Source organism: Oncorhynchus mykiss, chromosome 11, assembly GCF_013265735.2.
Source record: "Oncorhynchus mykiss isolate Arlee chromosome 11, USDA_OmykA_1.1, whole genome shotgun sequence".
NCBI classification, from domain to species: Eukaryota; Metazoa; Chordata; class Actinopteri; order Salmoniformes; family Salmonidae; genus Oncorhynchus; species Oncorhynchus mykiss.
In genome coordinates this window covers 67258873-67274702 of record NC_048575.1, presented here as the reverse complement: position 1 = coordinate 67274702, position 15830 = coordinate 67258873, and the positions used below count along the sequence as shown (strand labels likewise).

Here is a 15830-nt window from a genome sequence, read left to right as displayed (position 1 = left end):
AAATTAGTTTCTGATTCAACATGCTCTCCAGTGAAGTTCTGTGATTACTATTATTAATGCACTGTATATCCAAGTAAGAAGGCATCTTAGAAAGTGTGATTGAATTTGACTGTTAGTGCATGTGATGAACATGAATTGACACGGACAGAAAGTGGATGGAACTGGAGAGGGAGAGGTGTTAGGTTGACAAAGGGACATTCAGATAACTACTAGAGGATGACTGCAGGTTGTGCTGGTGGGTGTAGAAACTTTTCAGCTCCTCCAAATCGAGCTCATCGTGGGGGCTCACATACAGCCACATCAATTAGTCCTCCACTGTGTATCATTTGACTATACAGAGCCTAACGGCGTGCACTGACGGCGTGCTTCTCTGCTCTGCTCTTGGCTATGTCCCAAATGGCACCTTATTCCCTATATAGTGCACTACGTTTGATCAGAGCCATGTGGGCCCTGCACAAAAGTAGTGTACAACATAGGGAGTAGGGTGCCTTTGGGACACTGCACTGCTCCGCACTCATCCATTCAGGAAACAGCTGGTGTCTGATGAATCCTTAACCAACAGCTATGTGCAGAAAACATAAGAAAGAAGCAGCACTTCACCACAGAGTCTCATATCTGATTTGATTCTGATGAAGATATTATTCATGACTGAATGGGGAGGATGGAATAGAATATTGTAGAAAAGACTTGATGGTAGGAATGTTGTACGAGGTTGTTAACATCATCAAAAAGTTGCCTCAGTAGAAACACAGTGCGTTTTGGGGTGCTGGACTATGAATAAACTAATTTGCAGCGTCAATTATCTATGATATGTCCTGAAACACCCCGTTAACTGTAATCATCAGGGTATTGATGAAACGACATGCTAAATACGCTATAGGATGTTAGTCGTTGTAAACCAGACATAGTTGCGTTATACAATGGTACATAGCTTTTGCTATGTTTTCAAATATTTTGAACTCCCTGCAAATGCACATGCGATTATGTCCTCACCAACACACAATTAGCTTGGTGTTTTTGAAGTAAGCAACTTATAATAATGAGATAATTTGTCCCAGAATGTGGTCAATGCTTGGCATTTTCCCCAGGGACAGAGGAGAGCTCTATGTAACATTACTGTATTTATTCACACACGTACACACACACTCCGACAGGAAGGGGATTCAGCGACGTGACAGCCGCTCAGCCACAGCCCCATCCTCTCTGGAGTGTCTCTCTCTGGAATTTACCTGACCCACTCTGTATCAATGCTGGTTTGTCTGATTCTGATTTCTTTACATATTGAGGACTCATCAAGGGCTGCTAGCCTGCTCCATTACCCAGCAAGCCCACTTGTCCGAGCAAAATCAGAACACACTTCAGGGTTGGCTCATTTAAATTGCTCCAATTAGTTCCCCGGTCTACCATGACATGGCGTTACATAACAGTAACAGCCATATTAGCAAGCAGTTAGCTCACTATGATGACTGCAGATGTTGCTAACAGGTCACATTATGGCTGAGAGTGAGCAAGCAGTATTGACTTGTAGCACATGACAAAAAAAATATATAGGAATGCCAGAGTCATAAAAACAAAAATTAATGTTGTTGGATCTAGATTCATAGAAAATTGTAAGTTAATGAAAATGCTATGATATTTGTATTATTGTATTATTTGTATTATTTTGTTTCATGCAGTCTTGCCCCCTGGTCTCTGTGTTTGCCTCCCAACTGCCACCCTATTCCCTATTTAGTACACTACTTTTGACCAGAGTAGTGCACCATATGTGTCATTTGGGACTCAATCTGCCTCTAGTGGGCAGACAAGGACCAGACCAGAGGGTGAATGTGCTGGGGAATCTGCCCAGGGTCCATTGGGCAGAGAGTAGATTATATCCAGAGGTATCCCCACCAGGGCACAGAGAGCATATATAGCCTCTATAATCAACTCACTGATGTAGTGGTAATGCAATATGGATTTTTTTTCTGGCCTGATTATGTCAACTCTGTAAAAATAAAGGCACCTGGGACTTCCTTCCTGCTACCAGCAGTTTATTTATATCGGCAGCAGCGGCTGGTCACTTTCAAGAGGAAAGCAAGGCAAGCTCGGTTGGGCATATACTACTAGCCCATATGCAATACAGCACTGCCAAGGAGTGTCTGTTGCTTTTGGAGTTTTAGACTCCCCATGGAGATATCATCACCAATGCCATCAGCAGTGGAGATTCTCTATGAGCAGGTTTCACTCTTCTCACATTGGCTTTTCACTCACCCTCCGCAACTGTACGTTCTTCTGTGGGAATTTAGAAATGTTGCCATTTGTGCTCCAAATGGCAACATTTCCCCTACATAGTGCACTACTTTTGAACAGATCCTTGTGGGCAGTTGGTGTCTTTCAGTGCATTTAGGTCTTCTCTAGCTATGGGTTGGTTGTATGTAGGCTGTGTTCCAATGCTCCAGTTAGTAAAAGTAGAACAGCCCCTTAGCTCATATCAGACGGTGCAGATGGATGCAGCATAGGAGAGTGTCACAAATGAAATCAAAGGAAGAGACTATCAGAGGAAAATGCTCTCGGAGCATACTGAGAGATTGGCAGAGAGAGAGCCTCTGAATGAACATTTCATTACCTTCCTGTTATGTGTTTGAGTCTCCAATAACCTTCCTCCTGCCACTGATGCCTGATAGTTCCTTTCTCAGGCTCAGGGTGCATTAGCCCAGCCATAAACAAGAAAGACAAGAAAAACAAATAGATTTCTCAGGACCATTCTCCTCCATCTGAGCTGAAAATATGTGTTTGTCTGCCATCTCTGTGGTTGTGTCCTAAATTACTCTGTATTCCCTATATAGGCCACTACTTTTGACTGTAGCCCTGGACTCTGGTCAAAAGTAGTGCACTATATAGGGAATAGGGTGCCATTTGGTATGCATCCTGCGTCTCTGTAAAGACAATCTGGGAGTCGTCTGTCTGACTGTCACGCTGCATGGGCACTCTTCCTTGTTGCATCAGAGTGGAAAGAGAAACTACCTCTCTCTTCAAGATGAAATGAAGGTTTTTAAAAGTCATTCCTGCATTGAAACACTTCAACCCCTTTGATCCCTTCCTTCATTTTTGGGAGCTTGTAAACCTGCAGTCGAGTGGAATTATTTGAAGATAAACTGAATGGGGAATCGATTTCCCTCCATCACTCTACCCTCACCTCACCCCTCTTTTCCTTCATCCATCCCTCCATCCCCACCCTAGCCCAAAAGCTGCTCTGTTTGCTGCCAAAGTGGAGGGATCAATGGGTCTGTGATGTGATAAGGGCCTCTTGCTCCTTTAATGGAAGCTGCAGTAATTATTAATGGAATCCAGTGTCAGACAGGGGCTGGGTCCAAAATGGCACCATATATTCTCTCTCAATATATATACACTGTCCAAAACATTAGGATCACCTGCTCTTTCCATGGCATAGACTGACCAGGTGAATCCTGGTGAAAGCTATGATCCCTTATTGATGTAATTTGTTAAATCCACTTCAATCAGTGTAGATGAATGGGCAAGACAAAATATTTAAGTACCTTTTGACCCAGGTAGTAGGTGCCAGGTGCCCCGGTTTGAGTCAAGAACTGCAACACTGCTGGGTTTTTCATGCTCAACAGTTTCCCGTGTGTATCAAGACTGGTCCATCACCCAAAGGACATCCAGCCAACTTGACACAACTGTGAGACGCATTAGAGTCAACAATTGCCAGAATCACTTTGGAACGCTGTCGATACCTTGTAGAGTCCATGCCCCGACGAATTGAGACTGTTCTGAGGGCAAAAGGAATGGCAACTCAATATTGGGAATGTGTTCCTAATGTGTTGTACACTCAGTGTATATTCTCTCTATATACAGTACACTGAACAAAAATATAAACGCAACATGCAACAATTTCAAAGATTTTACTAAGTTACAGTTCATTTAATTTAAGGAAATCAGTCAATTGAAATGAATGTATTAGGTCCTAACCTATGGATTTCACATGACTGGGAATACAGATATGCTACTGTTGGTCATAGATACCTTTAAAAAGAAAAGGGCGTGGATCAGAAAACCAGTCAGTGTCTGATCTGACCACCACGACACATCTCCTTCGCATAGAACAGGCTGTTGAATGTTGTCCCACTCCCTGTCAATGGCTGTGCGAAGTTGCTGGATATTTGCAGGAACTGGAACACGCTGTTGTACACGTTGATCCAGAGCATCCCAAACATGCTCAATGGGTGATATGTCTGAGTATGCAGGTGGAATAACCGAGACATTTTCAGCATCCAGGAATTGTGTACAGATCCTTGCAACATGGGGCTGGGCATTATTATGCTGAAACAAGCGGTGATGGCGTCGCATTAATGGCAAGACAATGGACCTCAGGATCTCGTCACGGTATCTCTGTGCATTCAAATTGCCATTAGTAAAATGCAATCGTGTTCATTGTCCGTAGCTTAAGCCTGCCCGTACCATAACCGCACCGCCACCATGGGGCACTTACAACCTTGACATCAGCAAACTGCTCGCCCACACGATACCATACACGCTGTCTGCCATCTGCCCGGTACAGTTGAAACCGGGATTCATCCGTAAAGAGCACACTTCTCCAGTGTGCCAGTGACCATCAAAGGTGAGCATTAGCCCACTGATTATGACGCCGAACTGCAGTCAGATCAAGGCTCTAGTGAGGACAACGAGGTTGCAAATGAGCTTCCCTGAGACGTTTCTGACAGCTTGTGCAGAAAATCTTTGATTGTGCAAAGGCACAGTTTCATCAGCTATCTGGGTGGCTGTTCTCAGACCATCCCGCAGGTGAAGAAGCCGGATGGGGAGGTCCTGGGCTGGTCTGCGGTTCACACAGTTCTCAGATGCTCAGTATGGCACTGCTTTTGTAAGACGTTCAATACATGCAATATAAACATTTAATTTATCTTTAATCTAGACATGCAATTCATGTGAAAGCTTTGGGGGGGGGGGGGGTTCAGATCAAGAAAAACATGAATGATGGTCTTTTCATGATGTTTCTAACCTTTGTGTTTTATCTCCCCTTTTTTCCTTTCTAGAGTCGGAAACATGCCAATAAAGTACGACTGTATTACATGCTACATCCCGTGGATGGAGGCTGCCCAGCTAAGAAACTCAGAACAGACAATGTGAGTACCACACTGGCTCTACACAAGGTGCTAAGGTGCTTTTGGAACCCTTTTTTCTAAGAGCGTAGTAGTGTCCGTTATACATCTCACTATCATGATGATGATTTCACACTTTTACAACAGTAAGAATTTGATAACAGAGTGGAAGTTTTTGAAAAATGCATCGCCCCATAGATAGGTTCTCAAATCATCTCTGCCTTCGATGCACTCACTGACAGTCAGAGGAGTGTTAAACCTTTCTGTCTTAATGGACATTCCTGTTATTGATTCCTACCCCTGTGTCTCGACCTTCTTGCCTCTTGTCAGAGTGATGAATAGATATGTAGTAACACATTTCTGCTTGGCTGAACCAACCGACGTGGAAGTGACAATGAACTGAAAGCCACAGGTTGTCAGAGCAGAGCAGCTTTCTGTTAAGTGAAAAGAGCACATTTAGACTATATCCCAAATTGCACCCTACCCACGTCATTTCAATGAAATTATGTTGAACCAACGTGGAATAGACATTGAATTGATGTCATAGTTGGCTTTGGTCAGAAGTAGTGCACTACTAAGTGAATAGGGTGCCACATGTCTCCCGTGTAAATGGTATTTTGACACCTGCAATTATGTTCTGCCATCAAACACCGGTTGATACAATTTAGTCATTTATCCAGAGTGACTTACAGTAGTGAGTGCATACATTTCATACTTTTTTTCTTCTTCTCCATACTGGTCCCCCGTGGGAATCAAACTCACAACCCTGGCTTTGCAAGCACCATGCTCTACCAACTGAGCCACACAAGATATGTGTGGGTTGTGATGCTTGTGCTTAAAGTCTTCCTTCTTGTCTGAGAGGAATTACAGGAGAAATGGGTGGTGGTGAGCAAATTGGGTTTGTGCTTGCTAGCATCTGTGCGCCTATCTATGCTGACTCAAAGCTTTCACTGAGCCAAGACAAAGAAACAAACAGACAAGCTATTTGCAGGTGTGCTTTCTGTTCTGCATAAAGATAAAACCTGCAGCATTTGTGTCTCATCAGCTTTCTGCACAATCAGTGGCTACAGTATCATACTTCCGTGAAATAAGGGTTTATGTAATATTATCATATCAATGTGCATACGCTGGGCTTTTGACGTTGATATCCATTGGTGTTGTGGGGAGATGGTGGCGGTGAGATCAGGGCCATTGCAGTAGTGTTGGATTGGGAGAGCCTCAGTCTCAGGTCTCAACAGTGATTAGTCTGTCTGCCAGCTATCAGTCAAGGAGATCTTCTCCTCTGGACCTGATAAGGACTCCTGTAGGGAAAGAGCTCTATCCCTCTCTCTCCTCCTCTCTTTTGTGTTTATCTTTCACTCTCTTTCTCTTTCTCCTCTCCTTTCTCCTCCTCTCTGTCCCACCCTCTCTTTCTCTCTTCCTCTGCATTCCTTCCTTCCTTCCTTCCATCTCTTCTGTCTGTCTGTGTCTCTCTCTCTCAATCCAATTTCAATGTAAGGGCTTTTTTGGCATAGGACACATGTTTACATTGCCAAACAAGTGAAATAATGAACAGTAAACATCACACTCAAAGTTCCAAAATAATGAATTACAAATCGTATACAAATAGTACAAATCGTATACAGTGTTGTAATGATGTGCAAATAGTACAAAAGGGAAAATAAATATCAGTTCTATTTACAATGTGGTTTGTTCTTGACTGGTTGCCATTTTCTTGTGGCAACAGGTCACAAATATTGCTGCTGTGATATTTCACCGAACAGATATGGGAGTTTATAAAAACTCAAACAAACTTTGTGTGTCTGTGTAATCTGAGGGAAACATGTCATCATACATTTGGCAGTGCAACTCAGTTTCCACCTCATTTTGTGGGCAGTGTGCACATAGCCTGTCTTCTATTGGGAGACAGGTCTGCCTTTTTCAATAGCAAGGCTATGCTCACAGAGTCTGTACATAGTCAAAGCTTTCTTTACTTTTGTTTGTGAACAGAGCCCCAGGACCAGCTTACTTAGAGGAGTCTTCTCCAGGTTCATCTCTCTAATTTGGGAAACTGTGGTAGAGGGTCTATTTTTTATGTAACTTTTATTTAACTAGGCAAGTCGGTTAAGAACAGATTCTTATTTACAATGATGGAGAGGAACAGTGGGTTAACTGCCTTGTTCAGGGGCAGAACGACAGATGTTTACCTTGTCGGTTTGGGGATTTGATCTAGCAACCTTTTGATTACTGGTCCAACGCTTTAACCACTAGGCTACTTGCCGCCCCAGGTGGCTAAAAATATATTAGTTATCCCACTTTGACTTTGAGTCCTATAGATTTAGCTACAGTTCTATACTATAAGATACGATAACTGTGTTGTCCATTTAATCTATTTGAGATGCCTTGTTGATCCAGCTTCAATGCTTTAGGTAAAAACATGTCTTATGTTCAGTGGTTTTGAGCAATAACGTTGCTGCTGGATTTCTCACATATCGAGGTCTCTTTGATGACTACGAGTTTACATAAATATCAAAACACCCAAGAGAGAGAGAGAGAGAGAGATAAAAAAATACACCATGCAGACCAGTAAAATGTATTACTGTATTACCCACTGTAGCGTGCATGCAATCCTCGATAGGGGGATTAGTAGTTATTCATTTCCCTACATGAACAAAATAAGCAGCCTCCAAAAATGGCATCCAGGGGAATAGGTTGCTGGAGGTAGCTGAGGCAAATATTTGTTTTCTACGGCTCTATTTTACCTTTCCAGCTGCTTTCAAGATCAAAGCTCCCATGCTGTTGTGTATTGTGGATCGACGGCCTCTGTAATCAGTGTATTTATTATCTGTGTTATCAGTGAACGCTGTGCTCTCATTCTCTGTGTTATCAGTGAACGCTGTGCTCTCATGCTCTGTGTTATCAGTGAACGCTGTGCTCTCATGCTCTGTGTATTGTGGATCGAGGGCCTCTGTAATCAGTGTATTCTCTGTGTTATCAGTGAACGCTGTGCTCTCATGCTCTGTGTATTGTGGATCGAGGGCCTCTGTAATCAGTGTATTCTCTGTGTTATCAGTGAACTCTGTGCTCTCATGCTCTGTGTTATCAGTGAACGCTGTGCTCTCATGCTCTGTGTATTGTGGATCGAGGGCCTCTGTAATCAGTGTATTCTCTGTGTTATCAGTGAACGCTGTGCTCTCATGCTCTGTGTTATCAGTGAACGCTGTGCTCTCATGCTCTGTGTCTTTGCTTCTGCATCACTGAGCAACACACCAGACTGGGAAACTGCATTGGTCCACCTTTCAAAGCTAAGGTTGATGTTCTGTGTCGTCCAGTGTAGTTAAGGCTGGGATTTTGGCTGGGTTTGTATTGTCTAAAATGTATGATATATTTTTAACCGTATAATTGCTTGAATCAAAGATTTAATGAAATCAGAACTGTGAAGGAGAGATACAGTACCAGTCAAAGGTTTGGACACACCTACTCATTCTTTATTTGTACTATTTTCTACATTGTAGAATAATACTGAAGATATCAAAACTATAAAATAACAAGCCAGCAGCATACCACCCTGCATCCCACTGCTGGCTTGCTTCTGAAGCTAAGCAGGGTTGGTGCTGGTCAGTCCCTGGATGGGAGACCAGATGCTCCTAGAAGTGGTGTTGGAGGGCCAGTAGGATGCACCCTTTCCTCTGGTCTAAAGTCAGAACCCTAAATTCCCAATCTGGCCTTCATGCCACCTAATCTTCCCCAGTTTACAGTTGGCTCATTCATCTCATCTCCCCTGTAACTATTCACCAGGTTGTTAATGAGAATGTGTTCTCAGTTAACTTGCCTGGTAAAACAAGGGTTAAATAAAAATATTCCCAAAAATATAGTATCATGTAGCAACCAAGAAAGTGTTAAACTTATCAATATATTTGAGATTATTCAAAATAGCCACCCTTTGCCTTGATGACAGCTTTGTGGCATTCTCTAAACCAGCTTCACTTGGAATGCTTTTCCAACAGTCTTGAAGGAGTTCCCACATATGCTGAGCACTTGTTGGCTGCTTTTCCTTCACTCTGCGGTCCAACTCATCCCGAACCATCTCAATTGGGTTGAGGTCAGGTGATTGCGGAGGTACTCCATCATTCTCCTTCTTGGTCAAATAGCCCTTACACAGCCTGGAGGTGTGTTAGGTCATTGTCCTGTTGAAAAATAAAATGATAGTCTCACTAAGCTCAAACCAAATGGGATGTCGTATCTCTGCAGAATGTTGTGGTAGCCTTGCTGGTTAAGTGAGCCTTGAATTCTAAATAAATAACAGACAGTTTCACCAGCAAAGCCCCCCCCCACACATCACACCTCCTCCTCCATGCTCACCTACCTACCTACAAATTTGGACTCAGACCAACGGACAGATTTCCACCAGTCTAATGTCCATTGCTCGTGTTTCTTGGCTCAAGCAAGTCTCTTATTATTATTGGTGTCCTTTAGTAGTGGTTTCTTTGCAGCAATTCGACCACGAAGGCCTGATTTACGCAGTCTCCCTGTGGCGGTCCTCATGAGAGACAGTTTCATCATAGCGCTTGGTTTTTGCAACTGCACTTGAAGAAACTTTCAAAGTTCTTGAAATTCTCCACATTGACTGACCTTTATGACTTAAAGTAATGATGGACTGTCATTTCTCTTTTCTTATTTGAGCTGTTCTTGCCATAATATGGACTTGGTCTTTTACCAAAAAGGGCTATCTTCTGTATACCATCCCTACCTTTTCACAGCACAACTGATTGGCTCAAACACATTAACCACTTAGAAATGTACATTCATCAATAATTTCAAAGCTCATTACATTAAATGACACATAATTTAAAAGCCCATTTCGTGGAGAGTGTTACAAATGGGACTATATTTAGTAACTTACTTTGAAGAGATGGTGATTGGGTCTAAATAGTCGTTTGCTAGTCTAAATTCGCTGTACTTGAAAGTCAAACTCTTCCCACACGCCAACAGTTTTTTTCTTAGCTTCAGAAGCATCTGCATTCACCAAAAGTTGTGTGGTTATCCTTAGATATATTCTCCCGACTTGCCCAGAGGGATATGCTGACATGTTGTACATTTGGCATTTGACGTACATCTTTAGTATTCTACAGATAGAAAGTCCTGGAGTGACTTAACAAAGTGAAACCAAAGTATTTAGGCTGACTTCATCCAGTGGTCATATTTTTCTTTGCCCCAAAATATTTTGGTTCTATACAAAAGTTCTTATTTGTGTCTACATTCAACTGGTAAAAAAAAGTTGATTGTGATATGATTAAGTTGAAAAAAAAAGTACCTTATGAGGGTGTGGTACCTGGCCTTAATCTTAACTGGAGTGCTGTCCACAGACACTATGGATGCATCCCAAATGAAACCATATTCCCTACTGCATTACTATTGACAAGAGCATATGGGCCGGAATAGGATGCCATTTGGGACCCAGGCCATGACAGCCAGTTCACTACATTGCTCTAACAGCTTACATGCTCAGTCTGCAGCCAATCCACTCACAGACAATACATGGTAGCAAATCAGAGAAGAGAACAGAACAGAAGACCGTCATAGCCATGTCCATCTGCTACTGTGCTGGATCAGCCTAGTGGCATTCGTTACTAATAGGTACATGGCCCCCGAAGGACAGTTAAAATGTCATCCTTAGCGCCGGGCCCTGTAACTCAATACAGAAGCCATTAAAGAGGATACAATTAGCGACAGGGGGAGACTTTTGGGCTGATTGAATATCTCATCAGAGCTCCACTCTTATTTAATTAGTGGTGTTTAAATCAACCCTTCATGGGCAGTAACAGGATAGATTTCCAGAGGAGGAGAGGAGAGGGATCCAGTTTCAGCAGTGGGAGAGAGTGAAGTTAACCAGACAGACAGAGAACCCAAAAATTACCTGTACAGTATTCTCTCTCTCTCTCTCTCTACCCTCTATTTCTATCTTTCTTACTCCCCCCTTTTCTCACTCTCTCTCCCCTCTTTCTATCTTTCTTACTCCCCCTCTTTTCTCCCTCTCTCTCCCCTCTTTCTATCTTTCTTACTCCCCCTCTTTTCTCACTCTCCCCTCTTTCTATCTTTCTTAATCCCCCTCTTTTCACTCTCTCTCTCCCCTCTTTCTATCTCCCCTCTATTTCTATCTCTCTTCCTTCCCCCCTCTCTCTCTCTGCTGCATGATAAATAAATAATATAATAATAGGATATAATTATCCTAGAGAGCCAGATAACCCAAATCTGTACAGTAGGCTAGCTCCTCTCTCTCTCCTCTCCAGTGCATCTGCTCAGTTCCTTTCTGCGGTATTACAGTTTTCCGCTACTCAGCTACTCTACACAGAACACATCCCAGTGGTAGAATACATCCCGGCGGCTGAACACATTATAAATTGGCAGAAAAGTTCCTCCATCCTGTGCATTTATCACCTTGTCTAAGGTGGTGGTTCCATAATGTTATCCCTTGATGCTCACACTATCCACTGTCATTCTCCATTGACTGTAACAGCAGGTATGAGATGTAGTAGAAAAGGCAGGAAAATAAGCGTTATCCCTGGACACATTCAACATTTGTAATGTTTTCTGTATTTTTTACTCACAAAAATGTTGAATGTTGATAGCCTGATCTTTCCAGTCCTTTACAAAAGGAGATTAGAGAGCTATAAAACAGATAGGAATAAACTAAAGGTTGCAAGTTCAAACCCCCGAGCTGACAGGGTACAAATCTGTCGTTCTACCCCTGAACAGGCAGTTAACCCACTGTTCCTAGTCTAGAAAATACGAATTTGTTCTTAACTGACTTGCCTAGTTAAATAAAGGTAAAATAAAAAACTGGGCTGTGACTGTTCTATGGCTTTAAGGTGGCTGAAATCACAGGAGTGAGGAGGGAGGGATGGAGAGAGAGCGCCCCTGTGTCTGGACCTGGCTGAGCAACTGTTTGGACCTCACCTGACAACTGTGGCAGGCTAATCTGACCACAGTACGTCGGTTTTGTAAACAGAGAATATGAATTGGCTGATTATCTCTACTCTGTCAGAGATACGAAGCAGAGACGGATCCTTACCAAGTACAGGCTGAGTGACCACCAACTGGCAAAAGAAACCGGCAGACATTAAAAGACATGGCTACCCAAAGAGGATGTGGTCACTGCATGACAGGGGAGGTAGAGACAGAGATGCACTTTCTCATTTACTGTGAGAAACACTCCTCACCAAGAGATTAATTATTCACAGAAATGACTACATTTATACAAAACTTTAACTTATTCAACCCAGAGGAAAACCTAAAAATACTCATGGGCGAAGGAGCAATGGCTCCTCTTGCAGCCAAATATGTATTTTCCTGCCATAGCCTGAGGGACACTGAATAATAACATCTGCATAGTAAGCAGTAACTTACTTATTATTGCTATTATTGTTTATGCTATTATTATTGTTGTTTATCATTCCAAATTGTAGTGGTATGGATGGTAATGGTAATGATATCAGTTTAATGATGGTGATGGAAGTTGTAGTAGTAATGATGATGGTAGGTGTAGTACTGATGTAATGATGAAGTTGACCGTTATTTAGTTAGTTATAGTTTCAGTTGCCATATACATTTCTACTATTGACTGGTATCATATTATTGTTATTATTTTTGTATTTAAAAAAATAAAAAATAAAAAAGAGAAGGACAGAAAGAGACGGACAGACAGAGAGAGAGGGACAGATGGGGAGAGAGAGAGAGAGGGACAGACGGGGAGAGAGAGAGAGGGACAGACGGGGAGAGAGAGAGAGGGACAGACGGGGAGAGAGAGAGAGAGGGACAGACGGGGGGAGAGAGAGAGAGAGAGGGACAGACGGGGAGAGAGAGAGAGAGGGACAGACGGGGAGAGAGAGAGAGAGAGGGACAGATGGGGAGAGAGAGAGAGAGGGACAGACGGGGAGAGAGAGAGAGGGACAGACGGGGAGAGAGAGAGAGAGGGACAGACGGGGGGAGAGAGAGAGAGAGAGGGACAGACGGGGAGAGAGAGAGAGAGGGACAGACGGGGAGAGAGAGAGAGGGACAGATGGGGAGAGAGAGAGAGAGGGACAGAGGGGGGGAGAGAGGGACAGACAGGGAGAGAGAGAGAGAGAGGGACAGAGGGGGGGGAGAGAGAGAGGGACAGAGGGGGGGGAGAGAGAGAGGGACAGAGAGAGAGAGAGAGAGAGGGACAGACAGAGAGAGAGAGAGAGGGACAGACGGGGAGAGAGAGAGAGAGAGAGAGGGACAGACGGGGAGAGAGAGAGAGGGACAGACGGAGAGAGAGAGGGACAGACAGAGAGAGAGAGAGAGAGAGGGACAGACAGGGAGAGAGAGCGGGATAGACAAGGAGAGAGAGGGACAGACAGGGAGAGACAGCGAGACAGACGGGGAGAGAGAGAGAGACAGATGTGGAGAGAGAGAGAAGGACAGACAGAGAGGGACAGACGGGGAGAGAGAGAGAGACAGACGGGGAGAGAGAGAGAAGGACAGACAGAGAGAGAGAGGGGACAGACAGAGAGAGAGAGGGACAGACGGAGCTAGAGAAAGAGGGACAGACAGAGCGAGAGAGAGAGGGACAGACGGGGGGAGAGAGAGAGAGAGAGAGGCAGACGGGGAGAGAGAGAGAGACAGACGGGGAGAGAGAGAGAGAGAGAGGGACAGACGGGGAGAGAGAAAGAGGGACAGACAGAGAGAGAGAGAGAGCGAGAGAGAGGGACAGACAGAGAGAGAGGGACAGAGAGAGAGAGAGAGGGACAGACAGAGAGAGAGAGAGAGGGACAGATGGAGAGAGAGAGAGAGAGGGGGACAGACGGAGAGAGAGAGACGGACAGATGGAGAGAGAGAGAGAAGGACAGATGGAGAGAGAGAGAGAAGGACAGATGGAGAGAGAGAGAGAAGGACAGATGGAGAGAGAGAGAGAAGGACAGATGGAGAGAGAGATAGATGGACAGATGGAGAGAGAGAGAGACGGACAGATGGAGAGAGAGAGAGAGGGACAGACAGAGAGAGAGAGGGACAGACAGAGAGAGAGAGGGACAGATGGAGAGAGAGAGAGAGAGAGAGGGACAGATGGGGAGAGAGAGAGAGAGGGACAGACGGGGAGAGAGAGAGACGGACAGATGGAGAGAGAGAGACGGACAGATGTAGAGAGAGAGGGAGACGGATAGATGTAGAGAGAGAGAGAGAGACGGATAGATGGGAGAGAGAGGGAGGGACAGATGGAGAGAGAGAGACAGACAGACAGAGAGAGAGAGAGACGGACAGATGTAGAGAGAGAGAGAGACGGACAGATGTAGAGAGAGAGAGAGTTCCAAATTGAGCAGCTGCTGAAAAATGAGCTCCTGTATATATTGAGATTTAAATGGTTTTTTAGAGTGAAGTACATCGAAAAAATCAAAATAAAACTGCAAGACTCAATAGAAGACAATACAAGCAACAAACCAAAAAGACAGGATTTTGAAAAAGTAACTATTTTTCATAAAATTATACAGTTATCTTAGCTAGCTGAATTGTTAGCTGAATTGTTTACATGTTGCTAAGCAGTTGCTAGGGACTCTCCTGGAAGAAGCTAGCTAGCTTACAAAGAATAACAAAAAAATATCTAGTTAACAGAAGAAAGGAAGACAAAATAAGGACAAAATAAGGACAGAAGAAAAAGGAAAAGAAAAAAGGACAACAAAGTGAAACAGTCCTCTGAAGAAACAAGAGAGCATAATACAAGAAACAGCACTTCTATTGCAACATTGTAGCCAACATCACCAGCGTTGCTATGGAAATTGTTTACCCACCAGACATCCAAACAGAGAAAGCTAAGAAAAGTTTCAAAGGTTTGTTGATGGGACAGAACCATGAATGCCTGTTTGCAGATCTTACCAGTTACAAAACAAGAGCAAATTTAATTTTTAATACCAACCGAGGGAACATATGGAAAAAGGTTATTTGCAACCATTTCCCTTTCTTAAAAAAGAGGGGCATCAGCCAAGGATGTCAGATCAGCATTTTTGAAGAAGCTGACCAGAGCAACACATATCAAACAGTAAACTTATATAATAATGGAACTGTATTGATACAAGGCAATGATTCAAGCCTCCAGGCTTTTGAGAATAGGTTTGCTACCCTAAAAGCAGACGCTGACATCATCTCAGAAAATGAGGAAAAAGTCAAGGAGGGAGATGGAGAAAAGCAGACCCCAATGGTCTCTGTGACCCAGCAGGAAGCCCTCAACGTCCCTTTACCTACCTCACCTGCAGTAGACAGAGTCAAGGACATGACAATTTCAATAAGAACACCTGCTATGCAACGTTTCCACAACACCCTCTCTCTAGTCGAAGCAGAGGTCATAGAACTCAGAGAGAACAAGCTTCAAGAGGAGGACACTGTCCAGAAACTCAAAGAAGAGATGAAACAGTTCAGGGAGGAGAGCAGAGCATCTATAGCTAAATTAGAAAGCAGAATGGACAAGCTGAGTCAGACAAATGATGACCTCAGAGACCATCTGAGCACAACAAGAAAGGAGCTCGAACAAAAAGAGAGGTACATTGACACCCTCAACCGGCAGAGAGTCATTGTGTCCTCTGCATCTAGAGAACATGTCCACCAGCTTGGTACAACACAAGCAGAACCTGAGACCAGCATGGCCTCCACTACACAGCCGGATGACACTGCACCAGCCTACCAGTCTGCTCCAGCCCAGGTCAACCTACCAGCCTCTCAGTCTGC

General features: G+C 43.8%; 1 protein-coding gene across 2 annotated transcripts in view; it reads left to right on the top strand.

Moving 5' to 3' along the window:
* Window positions 1-15830, top strand: part of LOC110535096 (zinc finger matrin-type protein 4) — a 187146-nt gene that overhangs the window by 69473 nt on the left and 101843 nt on the right. For both annotated transcript variants that reach the window (XM_036936176.1, XM_036936175.1), the window contains exon 3: window positions 5052-5141. In XM_036936176.1, the coding sequence (XP_036792071.1) occupies window positions 5052-5141 (90 nt within the window). The remainder of the gene's footprint in view (window positions 1-5051; window positions 5142-15830) is intronic.